Genomic DNA, 16,907 nt, shown 5'->3' on the forward strand with positions numbered 1-16,907 from the left:
AAGGGAAAAATTTTTTTAGTTTTGGAAGGCTAATAACGAAAAAACACCGGTTCCATAGGTTGGCCGGGCTTATTTTGTCGGACTTAAATAAGGACAAAGGAAAAACTATATGGTGCTTCTGTCTTACATTTCGGTGTCATGTGGGATTTCGAGTAACGCGTTAAATCTATCGTAAGCTACTGGGTTTCTCGTTTTGTAACATAGAAATTCAAACCCATGACCCATGATTCTGAAATAATGGAGTAGTCCACCTTTGATAAATTGTATATTTCCTATGAAAGAAGACCTAGTTAGGGAGCACGTAAACATTCACAGTATGTAGGTCTGGGATTTATTAGAGCGGCAGCGTTTTTTTTTTTTTCTTCTGAAGTGTCAAGCGAATTATCCGGATGAAAAAAGAAAGATTTCAGTAAACGAAGTCCACGACGGAACGGTTAGCGTGAACAAAGGAAACAAGTCACTATCCAACGGTGTCGACAAGATTAAGAAACGATAAATTAGTGAGAGAACCTGCGGGTAAAAGATGGAGGTGTTCGTAACAAAGGGACACTCTTTCGCTCGCCAATGGCCGGTGACCAGTTAATAAGTAGACGAGGGTAGTCACCGGCCGCTCTACGTACACAAAATAATAAGAAAGGTAACAAAACAAAAATAATGGTAAGAAGGGGATATTACAAGGCTGTACAACAGACCCTGGACGTGGATAAGGGAGGAAAGAAAAATGAATTACAACACAAAAATTCAAATAAAGAAATGGCGGTGCAGATAAACCCAAGTTATGCAATGGCCAGCTCTCATCGAAAGTGTACAAGCATTTTTTTTCCATCCTACAAATGAATGGCCAGCAATTTGATAAAAAAATGAATGCAATATTTAAATGCCATTTTTTTTTTTTTGAAGGAAGAATAATGAGAGTCAAGACTGCATTAAGTACGTGGGGCCAAATAATTGATTGATTCGCTTGAGAAAATAGTAGAAAGGAATAAGTCTATGAAAGCACCACAAGACAGACGACGAATTGAGAAAAATTGGGAGATGTTGAAGTCGGTGACGTTGCGGTTGATACTTGTAAGTTTCGACGAATCACTACGCCGAGGAGAGGTCTACATGATCCGCTCTTGTTTCAAATAATAATTACCCAAAACGCGAAAACCAACAAAGGAATCTTAATATAGTGACAAGTACGTCCTTTTCATATCGCGCCAATGCATAACACAATCACAACATCATCGTCACGCTTTTTGCTTGGCTTGTTTGTTGTTTTCAATTTTGCTTTTGTTGCATTTTGTTCCTCTTTTTTTTTTGTTTTTTTTTGTTTTTGTTTTGTTTTATTGTGTTTTAAAGAGTCCTTATGACAAATAAATAAGTACGCCGCTTTCGTTTAGTATTTTTCGATGTGGAAACGAAGAAATGATTCCCTCTATGAAGAAGTGTAGACAACGTTCACGATTCGTAACTGTCCCGGCTGTCACGTAAATGACTCGTTACACCTGGGCTGGGGGGATTACTCAGCCCGCTGCTATTAGAGGCGATTGAATGACGCGGACTGCCATTGGTGCCCATATCGTGCGGAGTCGAGAAGCTAAAAGGTAGGTGCTGGCCCGAAAGACCGCTGCTCGGCGTCATTGGCGTTATCTGAGTCCCTTCGGGTGTCCTGTCAAACGAAAACTCATCAGTAAGAAATAGAAAGAAAATAGAAAGAAATTAATGTTTTTTCATTTCATCGGGCTAACCTGGCTAATGTGGAAGAAGTTAGAATCGGACCAGAAATGTGCAGAGATGGACGCTGGTGAGACGGTGCCTGAGGAGCTGGCCGTCGTGGAGGCAGACCTGGTAATGGTACACCTGCTTACGACGAAGAACATTAGACTTGATTAAGCAAATTTAAGAAAGAAAGAATGGGGGGGACATTAAAATGATACCATTGTGAACGGAAGACGAATTTCCTGACTGTGATATGGATCGACGGGGAGGCGAAGGATCAGTCGGCTGGGGCGGGACACGAGGAGCAGTTAATTTGCTTCCGGACTGCTGGAACATGCTTCGCACCTGGAGGCCGTCGCCATGGTCAATTGCGCTTGATGTTCGATAAAATACACGGTCGGAACCTACCCTCTGAATGCCTTGCTGTTGCTGTTGTTGCTGCTGTTGTTGCTGCAGCGTCATCATATGTGACGGCGATCCGGTAATACTGGTACTACTCGAACTGGTCGACATGCCTGTAAGAGGAATGGCACCGGGCAGATGCTGGGCAGCCTGGTGTGGAATAAATTGTTCTGCCTTGTCCAGCTGCGGCAGATCCAGAAGTCTTTGCATCTGGATTCCATCACCGGGGCCCATATGACTGATGTGATTGAAATTGGACGGTGCCGAGATCATCTTTGAACGGCGGTCGTTGTTCCTGCATAATCACGGAGATGAACGATTAATCCCGAATTCGAACATTTTCATAGTTGTTCGTCTTTACGCTGGTTTCGATGTTCGATTGTTTTCGCGAACAGAGAATCGCCTTCGTGTTCGTGGTTGATTGCTTCCTGCTCGATTCTGTCCCCCTAAAGTCACTTCGCTTTCTGGGACGTTAACGGCGTCGCAAACTAATCAAGAAACGAAATGATTTCGTCGGCCGGGGGAAAATTAAGAACTTAAATCGAATGGATCCAATACCTTTGTTGATGTTTCGCAAGTAGACAACGTAAGGCTGTTCGGAGGCAAAGGACGCCGATAGGAGACCATTATGATTGAGGGGGAGGCAACGTTTCAAATTAAGCGTCTGGACCCAGTCACCGGTGAAACAGTCGATCACGTCGACGTGAGTCTCAGAGTAGATTAGCAAATGGCCATCGTAGCTGACTGTAATGCATTCCAAAAATATTTGAACATTAATAACTGGCACAAATGACGAGGGCAAATCAGGTAAGTTTACCAATGGCCAAAGGAGGCGCTGGATACATGATCTCTTTCTCTCGAGACTTCCGCCCTTGGTAGTCAACGTAGATGGCCAGCGTGGAAAAGACCAACAGGAATTCTTGGCTGTTGATTTCGACGGCCCGTAGAGCGTCCAGCGGATGGTGGGTAATGAACGAAATACTGGGATGTTCAGCTTGGACAAGCGACATCGGATGCTGGTCGCCCATCAGACTGTAAACAGCGAAGCCCGAAGGGTAGCCCACGACGAGGCGCCCGTCTGATATCACGTTGAGGCACTGGGCTGGCGCTGGTAATAGGATATCCCTTAGTCTCTTGTGACGTGCCTTGGTCCGGGTGATTTCAAACAGCAGCACCTGCATCAACAAACGGAACCGACGAACGAAAAACAACATTCTTGAAAGCGTTCCAAAATGGCGACGACAACAACAAACGAGATCACGTGCAAAAGGAATACGAACCTGACGTTTGACGGCGACGCAGAGGCAATAGACGGCAGCCTGAGTGCCGTGTCCTTGACGAAGAATGCCAGTGGTGAAACTGATGCAGGCCTTCGTATCGGCCACCTTAATCCATTCGACATCGTCACCGTCGAGGGCACGCACTGGAACGAGCCGTACGTGGTGCTGTTTGCCGCATATGACGACCAGCAGTTGTTCCTCGGGCAGGTAATCGATTTGGTAGATGCGTTTGCTCTCACCAACTCGGGCGATTTCTATTTGGAACCGAATCGTGAGCACAAGCGTTCATGGAACTTTAGTTCAGTTACAATCATACCTTCACGGTCGAGATCGATGCAAAGGAGTCCTTCTTCGGTGCCGATGGCTAGTCGGTCCGTGTCGATGACGGCGCCACTACCGGCCGTTTTGATCAACGTGATGGAATTATCCATCACTTCTTTGGGCTTGAAAACGGCTCGATTGGGCAATTTGTTGCGTTTCAGGATGCGATGCAATTCGTTGAGCGCCACGACCCATTTCGTCTTTTCACTTTCCGTGTCGGCCAACATCAGCAAATGGTTGCGTAAGCCGGGCGGATCCATCATCGAAGTGCTCACCTGCGAAGGTAAAACGAGAACGCCAAACAATGAAACGACTGGACCAAAGAGAACGCAACAAAACGCGATGCACTAACCCTGAAAATGCAAGGGATGTCCTTCTTGTTGGCGTGTATAACGTCTGAGTCGCGGACAGAGCTGACCTCAAACTGCTCGTCTCGCATGTCCAGCACCTGCGAGACGGACACGGACGGTTGGGCGTTGCGTTCGGCAGAGATGTCGTACAGGAAGAGTTTAAAGTCGCAAACGACGACAAACTGACGGAGCCAGCCTTTCTTGACGCCGCCGGGCTTGGGCACTTTGACGTAGCCCTCGTAGGCCGTTCCAATGCCGCGGGTAGGATCGATGCCCAGCGGTCGTTTCGTCTGATCCGTAGGAAGTGGGCAGAGCGGAGGGACCTTGTCTTTGCAGGCCACGTGGCACGCGAAACCGCAGACTTCGCAGACGACGCCCTGGCGGCTCAGGCCGACCATGAGCGACGTGCAGTGGTTACACTTGAGCGGCGACGGGAAGGAACGGACGAGGAACTGATGCGATTTCGAACGCAACGACAACGTGCTTGTCAACGGTGACGAATGCAGAGGCATCGAACCAGCGCTGCTGTTGGATGGCGACGGGTGGGAGAAGTTCAGGTTCTGTTGCAATTGCATTTGCATCTGCATCGTGTGCTGGCTCTGGGACATGTCCACCATTCCAGGACCCTGGGCAAACAACGACAAGGTAAGTCACATGTCCATACAAATTTTAGAAGACGTTTAGCACACCTGCATCATGTGGCCACTGCTGCGGTCGATGCTGCGATGACCAAAAGGTGAACCACCGTTGCCACCTTCCGTCTGGCTTTGCTGTCCTGGATGTAGTGGACTGATGTGGTGAGAGGGCCCACTCTGCACGGGACTACTGAGATCGGAAGCCGATTTGTTGCTGCTGCTGAGCACCGATGGCGCTCGGTTGTCCTCGATGTCGCCTTCCTCGCTGTCAGCTGACGCTGCCCGACCCCTGATCGACGACTCTTTGAGAAACTGCTCCAGGAATGACATCTGCGATATGGGTCTGTCCAAAACTAATGAAGAAAAAAAAAAAAAAAACACATAAAAAAAAAGGGGGGGAAAACCCAGAGAAAAAAAAAAAATAATAATAATAATAATAATGAGCTAGTCAACAAGACAAACAACTACATTAAAACTGCCATCAGGATTTTTTTTTTTTTAAACAAAAGAGATGTCCAGGGAATTTTCTGCGTTATTGTGCGGATGTAAACGGAGAGGTGGTAGAGGCAAATTCCAGCACGCTAACGAAGATCAGTAAATAAAAATCAAATAAATGGCAAAATCCCTCCCATTCCCGCTAGTTTTCCCCGCCTTTCTCTGCTATTTCTTGTTAATGGTGCGGAGGGTGGCTAAGAGACGATTAGTTTCGTTCTGGAATTAAATTTACGATTGTTTAATCACAATGACGGCGCGGGGGGCGGGTGGGGGGAGGAGCTAGGAAGGTAAAAGCTCATTTCCTATGCGGCGGACAACCGGACGTAGTGCGAGAGGGTGCGTACCAGAAACAACCAGACAGAAACAGCAAGGCGGATGGACGCAATTGAAACAGGAAAAAGGTGTCCAGCCATACATCCAGCACAGGCAAAACAACACACAAGGGGGGCACAACACCGCACAGATATTTTGTTTTGTTTTGTTTTGTTTTTTTTTAGCATTTGGGGCAAGGATGCTTTGGGTTGGCGACTTGTTTGTCGTTTGTTGCTTTACCGAATGAAAAGTGTCTCCTCCGAGTGTGTCAAAGTGTCTCACAACACAACAACCGGAGAGTGGAGAGTAGGAGAAAGTACATTTTGCTTGCACCAACGCGGGCGGACCACAGGCGATCCAGACAGGAGAAGAGAAGAGTCGAACCCCATTAAAATTGTTTGTTTTTTTTGTTTTTGTTTTGTGAATGTTTTTTTTTTGTTTTGTTTTGTTTGTTTGTTTTGTTTTTTCGAGAGAGAGAGAGACAGAGAGAGACAGAGAGAAAAGATGGACAGAGAAAGAAAACGTTGGGAAGAACGTAGAGGCTGCACGAGTGATATTTGAACTTCTTCTTCTTTCCATGGCTGGGAGGGATGAGGATGGACGGGCGGTAACAATAAGGCAATTATTTATTTTTGTATTTTTTTAAATCTCATGTTTTCATCAAATGAATGGCTGAGCCTTTTTTTTTTTTTTTTTTGACTAGTTAAAATAACAACGAGTCGAGTGGAAGCGCACAGTGCGTTGTTTCATTTGTCTATACGTATGAATAGGATTTTGCCGGAAGCGAGAGACGGAGCACAGCGCGTTATTCTACTGATGGGGGGGGGGGGCCTTTGGTCACAAGTTATTTATTTTTGTTTTGTTTTGTTTTTTGTTTGATTTTGTTTTTTTTTTTTTTTTTAGAAATTAATTTAAAAAGGAAAAAAACTTTGTGGGTGTGTTTGAGTTTTTTCATTCAAACTGACTACACAAAGGCACGGATGAGCAGGACGACCAAGCCCCACAGACAGCTGGTTAAGCCAAGGAAGACGGGAATTTTGACTGGGAAAGTTTGGAAATTAAGAAAACCAAATTAAGGGACAGAACGAAGGAGGCCCGGTAGAAAAAAAAAAATAAAATAAAAAAAGATTGTGTGTGAGAAAGGGGGAAAAAGGAATAAGAAAGAAAGAGAAAAAAAAGAGGATTAGATCGTTACAACCCAAAAAAAAAAAAAAAAAAATAAAAAAAAAAAAAAAAGAAAAGAAAAATAATTAAAGAGATTCATCAATATTTGCTGAAAGCAAGCTGGGTTTCTTTTTTTTTAAACTAAATGAAAGGGAGGTGAGGGATATTAGGGCAAAAGAAAATTCTTTTGGGGGTTATGTGGTATTCCCATCCCCGGCTCCCGTCAAAAAAAAAAATAAATAAAAATAAAAAGAAATTAATATTATTAGCCATTCGCGGTGTCAAAGCATTATATCATTAGCACCATTATCATCACACCCGGTTAAAGTTCGGGAAAACAAGAGCGGCAAATCTAAATTTTAAAAAGGCCTTGCTGTTTCACAGGGGGCAAAAATTCCAAAAATCAAATAACATTTTTGCTGTGCATATCTTTTTGCGGGATTTGTGGTGGCAATGGGGGGTGGATGGAGGAGAGGGTCACGTGGGTGCAGTCGTGAAAGAATGAACGGCTGTGCCAGGACAAATCGTTGTGCAAAGGGAGAAAAGAAAAAAGAAAAGAAATAGAAAAAAAAAAAAAGATTAAACAACTGCAATCAAATGAAAACGGATAATTAACAAACGATGCCCACTTGTTTGGTGATGGTGGGATAGTTTTTGTTCGAGCCACTACGAGGAGCTTTTGAAAAAGAAAAAAATAGTGCAGGGAGGGAAGGGGGAGATCGAGCCTCACGGGGATCAAAATCGCAATCCGGCAGAAGTTCGATACAGGGGATTACCCATTTTGTGGTAGATGTATGGATTTTTCGAGAGGGAAGTAGGAGGAATTATATCACCATCCTCTAAATTATTCCATTGCACTACATTAGCAAACGTATCCGAATACTTACATCCGTCTCCGGATTCGAGTCGTTGTTGCATCTCTTTCAACTGGGAATCCTTGCGCACTAAATCACGAGCCAGCTCTTCCCGCTGTCCCTTCACTTCCCACAGTTCCCTAAAAAAAAAAATGAATCGAGTACAAATTTAAATGATTCCATTCGCCGAACAAATGAAGTCTGCCATAGAAAGATACTTTTGCATTGCTATAAAATCGGCTCGGATTTGCGTCAATTCTTCTCGGATCGACTCCTTGGCCTGGATTTCCGATTGGAGGCTACTCTGTAAATTCAATATTTCCATTTTGTCCAGTTTCTGAGAACGCCGGTTCTTCCAGTTCTTTTCCTGTGCATTCAAACATTTCCAAAAAAGAAAAATTTTAATTTTTAAGTTTAAAAAAACAAAAACAAAATTGGAACTGAAAATCTTTTCCAAAGTCTCTAGGACGCATCGAAATAAACGTACGTTGCTCGGCGTTCCGCCGACTCCCTGCGTCTTCAAATTTTCCATCTCTTCCGTCATCTTGCTGGTCAGCGCCTGCAAATAGCCACGGGCATCCTTTTCGTCGCTGACCCATTGGATAATCTCGGATATTTGAGCCTCCCACTGCGCGACGGCCGCCTGCTTATTGCGGAGCTCCGACAGTTCTTCTTCCATGGCTCGTTTCTCACTCTGCAACCGCATACACGAGTCGGAAAAGCGTTCCAGTTCAGCAACGACGCGCTTCGTGTCTTCGAGAAGCAGTTGCTTCTCCCGTTCGTGAGCCCGACGCACTTCGACGATGACTTCTTCGTTTTCAACGGCGCTTTCCTGCCTCGATTGCTCCACTTTCTCTTTCAACAGGGCCGATTCTTTCTCATAAGTGGCCCGCATATTGTCCGCTTCGAGCAGCTGATCGTTCAACGCGCTCAGTTCGATGGCGTGCCGGTTGCCCAGCTGGCTGACCATCTCCTTGTGCTGCATTTCCTGCTTTTCAAGCTCAGATCGCAGCCGGACAAGTTCCTGATTGAGTTCCATCGAGTTCATGGCCGCCTCGCCAGCCTGGGCCTTCTGTTGCAATCGCTCCATATCTTCGTGAAGGGATCGAGCGTGCTCTTCGGCCCGTTCGCGCAGCCTCTTTTCGCGGACCACGTCCGCCTGGAGCTCTTCGGCCCGCGCTTCGAGATCGCGACGCAATTTCTCGGCCCGTCGCAAATCATTCCTGAGTGCGTCCATCTTTTGAAGAGTGCCTTCCAGCTCTTCTTCTTTATCGCGTACCTGACGCGACAGTTTGGCTTTCTGTTGCCGCAATTCAGACAACCTGTTTGCGAAACAAACATGACGAGAGAAAACAAAAAAATGAACAAATATTTGAAAATGAGATAAAAATGAAACGTCATTTGGTTTAAGCTGGTTGGTGTCATTGAATTCGTACTTGTCCGAGACTTCCGTGTATTCCGTCATGGCCAGTTTGCGTTGTCCAATGGCGTCTTTCAACTCTTTGGATTGCAGTCGCAATTTTTCTTGCGTGTCGGTCATCTCCTATTTTTTTTTTTAAAGAGAGAAATTGAAAATCAATAGAAAAATATAAAAAAAAAGAAAGCGCGTGATTATGTGAAACGGATTGACACGATTGAAAAAAGAGACGCGAAAACATACCCGAATGAGTTCATCTTTTTCTTGTTTCCATTGACGTTGACTCTTTTCCATGTCTTTAATCTTTTGGCTTTTCTCGCCTTCGCTTAGTTCGAAATCCTTTTTCATTAGGGCCGACATCTCCTTGCCGTTTTGTTCCGCTCTGGCCAACTGCTGCATCAGCTCTAAGAAATACGAAAGCAAGAGAATTAGTGGGGAAAACAAAAAAACAAAAAATCAGGGCAGCAGTTGCAACAAGATAAGATAAGATAAAGCAAAGGAAGACTCTGTGCACTGTACAAGACGATAGAGTTTTGTACCTCCGTTACGCTTCGTCAGCTGATTGACTTCGTCTTGTAATCGTCGGACATCGTTGTTATTGCCGGGCGGATTACAGCCAGAGCCGGAGCTCTCGCCGCCCGAGGAGCCGTTTAGCGCTGGAAGGGCAGCGGCAGTCACGTGAGTCAGAGTGGCTGCAGTGGCGGAGGTGTATCCGTCACCAGTTCCGTTTGAGTGGATAAGCAACCGGTTCATGTCCGTCAGTAGACTGTTGGCAATGATTAAAGTGTGACGGTTACGTTACGTCAATTTCTCATTTCATTTCTTTGTCCCAACAACATTACCTGCCCTGCGTGTAGGTAAAACCGAGAAATGGAAGGTGGAGGGCGCTGAAAACAGAATTGGCCGTCGGCGGAAGGACGTCGGCGCTACGAAGATCCGTGTCGTCGACATCGAAATTGGACGTGTCAGTAGGACTGCTCACTTCCGGTATATAAGGAGCCGTGCTATCACGGATATTGTCCCAATCGATGCCGGAAAACCAAGGATGATTCTTTACAAAATAAAATAAAATAAAATAAATAAGTTCACTCAATCGATTCATTCAAAATTGCAAATACGATGAATAGAGAAAATGACTCGCCTGGAAATCACTGAGGCCATTTTGGCCAAGACGATATTCGGCACTGCAGATGAGTCTCCTCATCAAATCCTTGCCATCTTCCGACACTTCCAGACCGGAATCCGTTGGAAAATCAAAGCAACTCTTTAAAAAAACAAACAAACAAACAAACAAACAATTATTACAAAATATTTAAAATATCGTTCATAATAAAAAGATGGGAGAGGGATGGACAAAATAGCGCATTGGCTCATTGGAGAAATTGAGTCGTCAATGTGTTAGGCTATGCGATATTCGATAGGGTCATTTTAGCCAGTCAGGGGTCATTTGATCGCGTTGAAATCATATACGCATTACATTCAGATGTATACAAACCTTGTGATTCATGATGCGGCCGTAGGTTTCCACCAGCGATTCAGCGTAGAAGGGCGTCTCTCCGTACAGCATCTCATACATGCACACGCCCAGCGACCACCAGTCACATTCCGGACCGTAGCGTCCTTGGCCGTCCTCCATCGCCTGGAAACGAGCATCGCCCACCACAACCGAAAACAACAAAAAACAAAAAAGACAAGAGAGAAAATTAAGAAAACAAGGAAAATACCATTAGACGCCTAGAAGCCAATGCCAAACTAAGTGTAGCGCATAGACGAGATGAAACAAAAAAAATAAATGTAACGAAACCAAACTAGAAAGGGAGAAAGGACAAACTTGTTGGCACCGAATATGCGCTTTAAAATTCTAACGGCGCCATATTGCGTCTGCTCTAAATAACAGCCATAACTCTCTCTTGGCGAGCATTCTTTGACGACAATTATTTTTGAAATGTCACCACGCACCCGTAAGATTTCAGGCGAAATGTAATCAGGTGTGCCAATTGCGACGTTGCTCTGAACGGTGCCATCTTCGCGCAGTCTGAGGCAGGAGCCGAAATCGGCCAAGCGGATGTGTCCGTTGGCGTCGAGTAGGACATTGTCCGGTTTGATGTCACGGTGAACGTAGCGCAGCCGGTGGATCGAGTCGATGGCCAGCACCATTTCGGCCAGGTAGAATTTGGCCATGTCCTCGGGCAAACGATCCTCGAATTTGGACAGGAGCGTCAACAAGTCACCACCGCAGTAATAATCCATCACCAGGTACTTGGTAGGGGAAAACAAAAACAAAAACAAAACAATAAAAGTTAACATTTAGAAATTGACGCCTTTTCAACCAGCGTTGCCACACTATTTTCGGTAGTAGAAACTAATAAATCAATCAAAAGAAAATGATTTACAGGCAGAAATAAAGGAGAGATAAGGAAGGCGGTTCTAAAAACAAGATGAATCTCTAATCTTTGGCTGACATGCCCCCCCCCCCTACCCGCTGGAAAAAATATTATTTAATATTACGTTTTTGGCTTGAAATCTATCTATTTCTCTTTCGATAGACATTTACTCTCGACACCCGGTCATGTCTTTCTCGGACTTGTGTGATTTACGATCTTCTTGACCGACTAGTATTTTTTTTTTAAATTTTTTTTTTTTGTCTTTCCCGAACTATTTGGCCCGTCCATCAAGGATAGAAAGTTCTTTGGTTAGGTTATAAGCGCCTTTTACGTAATGCAGTGCGGTCGGTCACAGAAAGTTGCGTGACGGCCAGCTCAGAGGTGGAGGGGGGCGAGACCCAGCGAAATAGAAATTTCAAAGAAGAGGAAAACAAAACAAAAAACAAAACGAAAAATTGTGTCTGCAGAAACGCTTCCGCTTGAAAGTTCTCGCCTAGACGACGCCATGCTTGCACGTATCTATGTGTGTACTACACATTCATGGCCCAGGTGGTGAAAATATTGACGCTTCAAGTCATGAAGCGCGCCAGTCCGGCATGAAGAAATGTAGCCATAAATAGAAACACACACACACACACACACACACACGCGCACGCACAGACTTGGTTGGGCAGGAGGTTCGGCTATGAGTCTGGAACGCACACTTCAAAACGTCCCTTTTTCTTTCTGACGTCCTAAATAATTTCGGCCAAAACTTCACCCTCCATTCCGGGGGTAGACAACACAGACACCCCCCTCTCTACCACTCCCCTTATTGGATCTCTATTTGTCTTTTGCCTCCGGTCGGGATTTTTTTTTTTCATTTTTTTTTTTTTTAAGGGAAGGATGAAACAGCTGCCTTTCCTTCACATAATACAGAGAGGGTGGGCAGCTGCTTCCATCACGCCGAACAGGAGGAAAGAATGAGGTTTGGTTTTCGTTCATTACAGACACCAATTGTCTGGAATTTCAACTCTGTGTGTGTTCCAGGGAAAAAAAAAAATCAATAATTTTTTTTTTTCAGTTTCTGCTGTTTGCTTTCCGGCTGGAACAGAAAGGTCTTCAAACTTTGGAGGCAGTACATCCTCCTATGCCGTTTGTAGTAAAACTGTTTACTAGTTGTATGTGCGTGTACCGTTTTTCTCGTCATCCGAAACCCCGCACCAAAAGAATTTCTCTGCCATTTCTTTACCCCCCATTTTTTTTTTTCCTGTGACGACAACCGCAAACGAACACAAGCAACCAGCAGGAAGTGGCCGACCGACAATTCAAGCGTTACGACAAGAAAATTCAAATTATCTCATCAAACGCGGCCAGCCCAGACAACCACCACCTCCCCTTCTCATTACAAGGAGGTGTGTGTATCTGTGTGCGTGTGTGCTATTCGATCTCTGCGCACATCGAATCGACACCTCCCAACAGAAATTCGAAACACACAAAAGAAAGAAAGAAAGAAAACGTTCTTTGGCCATTTTCGCTTTTTTCTCTTCTTCTGGGATAAAGACGTCACTATGGAAAGGGAAAGTTTTGGGAAGGAGATCTGAAATGATCGAGCCGGTCTTCGTCTGAAGGAAATACCTGGGCAGGATGCCAGGCCAAAAGAAAAAGATATTCTTATTATAAGGACAAGGACACGAGAGAAAAAAAAAAGAAAAACGGGAAAAAGGAGGGGGGGGCAACAACAAAAAAAAATGCGATATTATCAAAAGGCCTTAGTTATACCAGATTGTTTTCGTCCTGGAAGGCGTAGTGAAGGTCAGTGATCCACCGTCGATCCCCGCGGACAAGGACATCGCGCTCTTCGTGGAAACAGGCGGCTTCGGCCCGTTTCAACATCACCCACTTGTTGAGGATCTTCATGGCGTAGACGCGCTCCGTGTGCCGCAACTTGACGACGCACACCTCACCAAACGCTCCCCGGCCAATCACTTTGATGAGCTCAAAGTCATCGCGTGTCAGTCGAAGGCTCTTGATCTGACTCACGCTCGGTTTCACTGCGACAAACGACAAGAAGAATACGGAATAAATGAAAACAGTCGATTTTATCCCCCCCACCCACCCACCCACTAAATGCAACAACAATAACTTAGACTTTATCAAAAAGAGGGGGTATGGAAAGGAGGAAGTGTTTTGCATATGTTCGTCGGGGTATTTCCGAAGGAAATAAAATTCGTGTAGCGAAAGACAGGGGCGGATAAAGCCGGTGATGACTTCCGCAGCCCTTTGCTTGTCGTCTCTGTTGTTCGTACACGAACAACAAACAACAACAACAATGTGTAGGCATAATGGAGTATATTACCACCCAGCTATCACGGTCCAACTACTATTTCCGACGCCGTTAAGTCAAAAATAACACGTACACCACCATCACCCACAGCATCTACCCCCTTTGTTTATCCCTCCTCCACCTCCTCTTCCCCTCCTCTTGTTTCTTTTTTTAAACACAATTCGTTACCCGTGGCAAATAAAAAATTGTCGGCTCCAAACACTCGCTTTTATGCTAATATAGATTTTTCACTAACGCGTGACGCACGGGAAGTCAGGTGTGTACGCAAGGGGCGCTGAGCAGACGTCACCGTTTTTTTGTTTTTTTTAAATGAAATAAATTTCTCTTTAAGGGAAAGGCAGACACAAACAAATTAAAAAGCGTCTACACCTAAAAAAAAACCAAAAAAAAACGAAATTATTGACATACTCAATTCGAGAAAGTCCGAAACGGTTTTCTCCCTGCGGAGGGCCGAGGTGAAACATTCGTCATAGAGCACGAGGAGAGCGTCGAGCAGCGTCTCGACGCTGATGGTAATCGTCGACGTGGATGTTGACGATGACGTGCTAGCGCTGACGGCTCCATCCTCTCCGCTGGTCAATAGCAGCCGTTCCAGCTGTTTGAGGCGTCGCTCGACCGGCGACAGGTCGGCCGCCATCACCGACGACGCCGCCGCAGCCATTAGCCAAGCAGAAACTCTTTCGCTAGTCCGTTTTCTTGTTTCTTCCTCAGTTGAAGAGCGTCTTTTATCGCCAAATTAATTTTCACAAAAATAAACAACACACACACGCACACACACACACTGGGATCGTCAACACTAATCCTTGGCGGCTGTCATAACTGGACACATCCTTGTTTTTCTTCCTTCCTTCTTCTCTTTCGTGCACAAGAAATCTGCAAAAGAGAAAACGCGAGAAAAGCTATTAGAATTCGTTTTTAAATAGCTACATAAAACAAAAACGAAAGGGAAAAGGATTACACAGCATACACAGAGGAAATCGTTTTACAAGATCTCCAAGGTACTGTATACTACTATTAACTCATGTAACGAGCAGTTCCCGCTATTCTTTTACTCTTTTCTTGTTACGACCCCCCTCCTCGTTACGTACAAACAGCACAGAGAGTTATGGAAGATCAGTTTTGACTCTGTCTCTCCCACTACCACCCCCTCGACCACTCACACGCACGCAGCGGGAGACACGCCGGTCCGACAGCGGGGCCAGCAGAACCCATTTGCGGCGTCTGAATGGACGAAAGAATAAGAAGAAGGAAAACCTTACGTTAGCCAAGTTGCCTTTTTTTTTTTAAATATATTTTCAAGGGAGGCAAAGAAAAATATCCCACACATGCTACTCTTCCTATTCCTCCACCTACACCCGACAACAAACTCGATTTATTTATACATCACTCCTCCCCTATCCGTAGCGCAGCCAGAAGGGAGGAGCAGGGCATCCCGACCGGTCGACCCATCAGCCCCTTGTATTTATGTACTGCACACGTATTAGATGTAAGAGAGATATATATACTCCTCTCTTTCTCTTGGCTCTCCTTGCGAGATGCACTACTAGGTGGGGGGAGATCGTCAAGAGTCACAGAGACATTCCTTCATTGTACAGGAAAGATTTTTTTTTCTTTCTTTTCTTCTTGGCCATCTACTGCCCTATATACCGGCCAGCTAGGTAAAGCAATGGGGCTAGTAAATAAATTGCCTGGGCGATAATTGCGTTGGCATTGACGGAGCCCTTCGAATAAGACACTTGCCAAACATTTTTTTTTTTTTAACCCAAGACTCGCATCGTGTAGTCATGTAAACCAGTCACAGGTCTAAGTTTCGTTTCTTTTTCATTTTTTTTTCCCCTATTTTTTCCCGTTATTTCGTTCTTCAACGGCTACAGTTCTTCGGGCGCTAAATGTAATCGAAACAACAACAACAAAAAACTGAAAAGATTTTTTTTTAAGTTTTTTTTTTCCCACATTTAAAGTTAGTTTTTTGTTGGCGGCGCCAGAGAAACGAGTAAAACCGGGTAGGTACGGCGAGAGAGAGAAAAAAGGGAGAAAGAAATCATCCGTAACTAAGGAATAAACCAACTCTTCCGCATAACCGCTCCTCGTCTCCCCCGCATCGGAACGGCCGACTATTTTTCTTTTCCTTTATTTCCTCCCGAATGCAAAGTCACGATTCAAGTGCTACCCTCCCCAACCTCTTCTCTGTTTTCCTACACCTCCCCCTTTTACACACACACACTGCACTTGGTGTATACTCTCACATCACCTTATGGAGACATGATCAACATAGGCGAGCCAATCGTTCCAACTTCCTTTAGACACTTGACACACAACCCATCGTCGTCTTTTCGCCACACAACATATAGGATTCACAAATGTGAAAAAACAAGAGAGGAGAAAAGTTGGCAAGGCCTTTGAGCACACAGGCGTGACAGCCAGGAATATTGATTACGAGACTTCAGGAGCACCCATATCTGTCTATTGATGTACAATGTGGGTGCTTTGCAAATGCCTCGCAACATGCAGGCAGAGTTATGATTTCCATGGCAAACACTTCCTGCCTGAATTTTAGATTAGATTAGCAGTCAACACAATCACATGTTTTCGAGCTCACAATAAACTTCACCTTATCTTGCCTAGTTTCATCCACCTTGCCAATCATGGCTGAACGTAGACAGTGCTGTGTAAAAAAACAATTGAGGTTGATATTAGTATGTTACCATACCTGATGTAAATTGGTAGACTGATCAGCTGGGCAGTAGAGTAAAAAGAAGCAAAAGTCTTAATCAGCTCATCATCCTAGGAACAGTCCTGTGAAATGTCCATCGCAAACACACTAGAAGTGTTGGATTGAAATGAAACTAACACATCCAAACTGAAAATACTGGAGCCGTCACATACAGGCACGAAGTGAAATACCGTTCAGCACTGAAGATTTCTTTTCTTCCCTCTGGTCTTCTTTTTCAATATTTTTTGGCAGTATACACGCAGCAGTTAAGAGAAGGGCCCCGTTCTGCCCCACGGTAGAGTTATAAATTAAAACACTAAAACAACCTAAACAAAAACATTCGAATCACTTGGCAAAATCGTGATACCATGGGCTGAACGGGGCGGTTAGGTTCAGTCACCAACACAACAGAACTGGCCGAATCGCAGACTCGTCTTCGTCACGCGAAGCCATTGAGGCATTGACAGAACTCTTCGAGATACACACACAGGCAACACCCAACCTCTTCACACACACACACATATACACACACATAGATCCTCCAAGTATA

General features: G+C 44.9%; 1 protein-coding gene and 1 long non-coding RNA gene across 5 annotated transcripts; one reads left to right on the forward strand and one right to left on the reverse strand.

The window, feature by feature from the left end:
• Positions 1 to 252: 252 nt before the first annotated feature.
• LOC116936462 (serine/threonine-protein kinase Genghis Khan) lies at positions 253 to 16,856 on the reverse strand. Of its 4 annotated transcripts, XM_032943601.2 has the most exons (25): positions 16,531 to 16,856; positions 16,355 to 16,465; positions 14,053 to 14,517; positions 13,080 to 13,351; positions 10,894 to 11,193; positions 10,430 to 10,573; positions 10,076 to 10,198; positions 9,777 to 9,985; positions 9,474 to 9,700; positions 9,178 to 9,338; positions 8,954 to 9,060; positions 8,005 to 8,839; positions 7,736 to 7,884; positions 7,551 to 7,657; positions 4,747 to 5,045; positions 4,060 to 4,683; positions 3,703 to 3,982; positions 3,387 to 3,640; positions 2,924 to 3,281; positions 2,665 to 2,850; positions 2,468 to 2,594; positions 2,113 to 2,401; positions 1,923 to 2,049; positions 1,734 to 1,848; positions 253 to 1,654 (listed from the first exon to the last, which is right to left on the reverse strand). In XM_032943601.2, exons 3-25 carry the CDS (start codon positions 14,303 to 14,305, stop codon positions 1,444 to 1,446), a joined length of 5,757 nt encoding a protein of 1,918 aa, XP_032799492.2. In that variant the 5' UTR covers positions 14,306 to 14,517; positions 16,355 to 16,465; positions 16,531 to 16,856; the 3' UTR covers positions 253 to 1,443. The 4 variants fall into 4 exon arrangements, with proteins under 4 accessions (XP_032799492.2, XP_045036364.1, XP_032799493.2 ...); XM_045180429.1 differs by having other exon boundaries at positions 16,355 to 16,856; XM_032943602.2 differs by having other exon boundaries at positions 1,734 to 1,845; positions 16,355 to 16,855.
• Positions 11,052 to 13,843, forward strand: LOC123477094. The gene is made up of 2 exons (XR_006652392.1): positions 11,052 to 11,190; positions 12,382 to 13,843. It is a non-coding gene; the product is annotated as an uncharacterized LOC123477094 (long non-coding RNA).
• Positions 16,857 to 16,907: the final 51 nt, after the last annotated feature.

This window comes from Daphnia magna, linkage group LG1 (assembly GCF_020631705.1).
Source record: "Daphnia magna isolate NIES linkage group LG1, ASM2063170v1.1, whole genome shotgun sequence".
Lineage (NCBI taxonomy): Eukaryota > Metazoa > Arthropoda > Branchiopoda > Diplostraca > Daphniidae > Daphnia > Daphnia magna.

Bases quoted from the DNA above. Each gene is read 5' to 3' on its own strand.
- LOC116936462 (XM_032943601.2), bottom strand. From the start codon at position 14,305: ATGGCTGCGGCGGCGTCGTCGGTGATGGCGGCCGACCTGTCGCCGGTC. The intron at 9,339-9,473 runs GTACAAAACTCT...CGTATTTCTTAG, and splicing joins GCTGACGAAGCGTAACGGAG to AGCTGATGCAGCAGTTGGCC. The intron at 1,849-1,922 runs GTATCATTTTAA...CTTCGTCGTAAG, and splicing joins TTCGTCTTCCGTTCACAATG to CAGGTGTACCATTACCAGGT.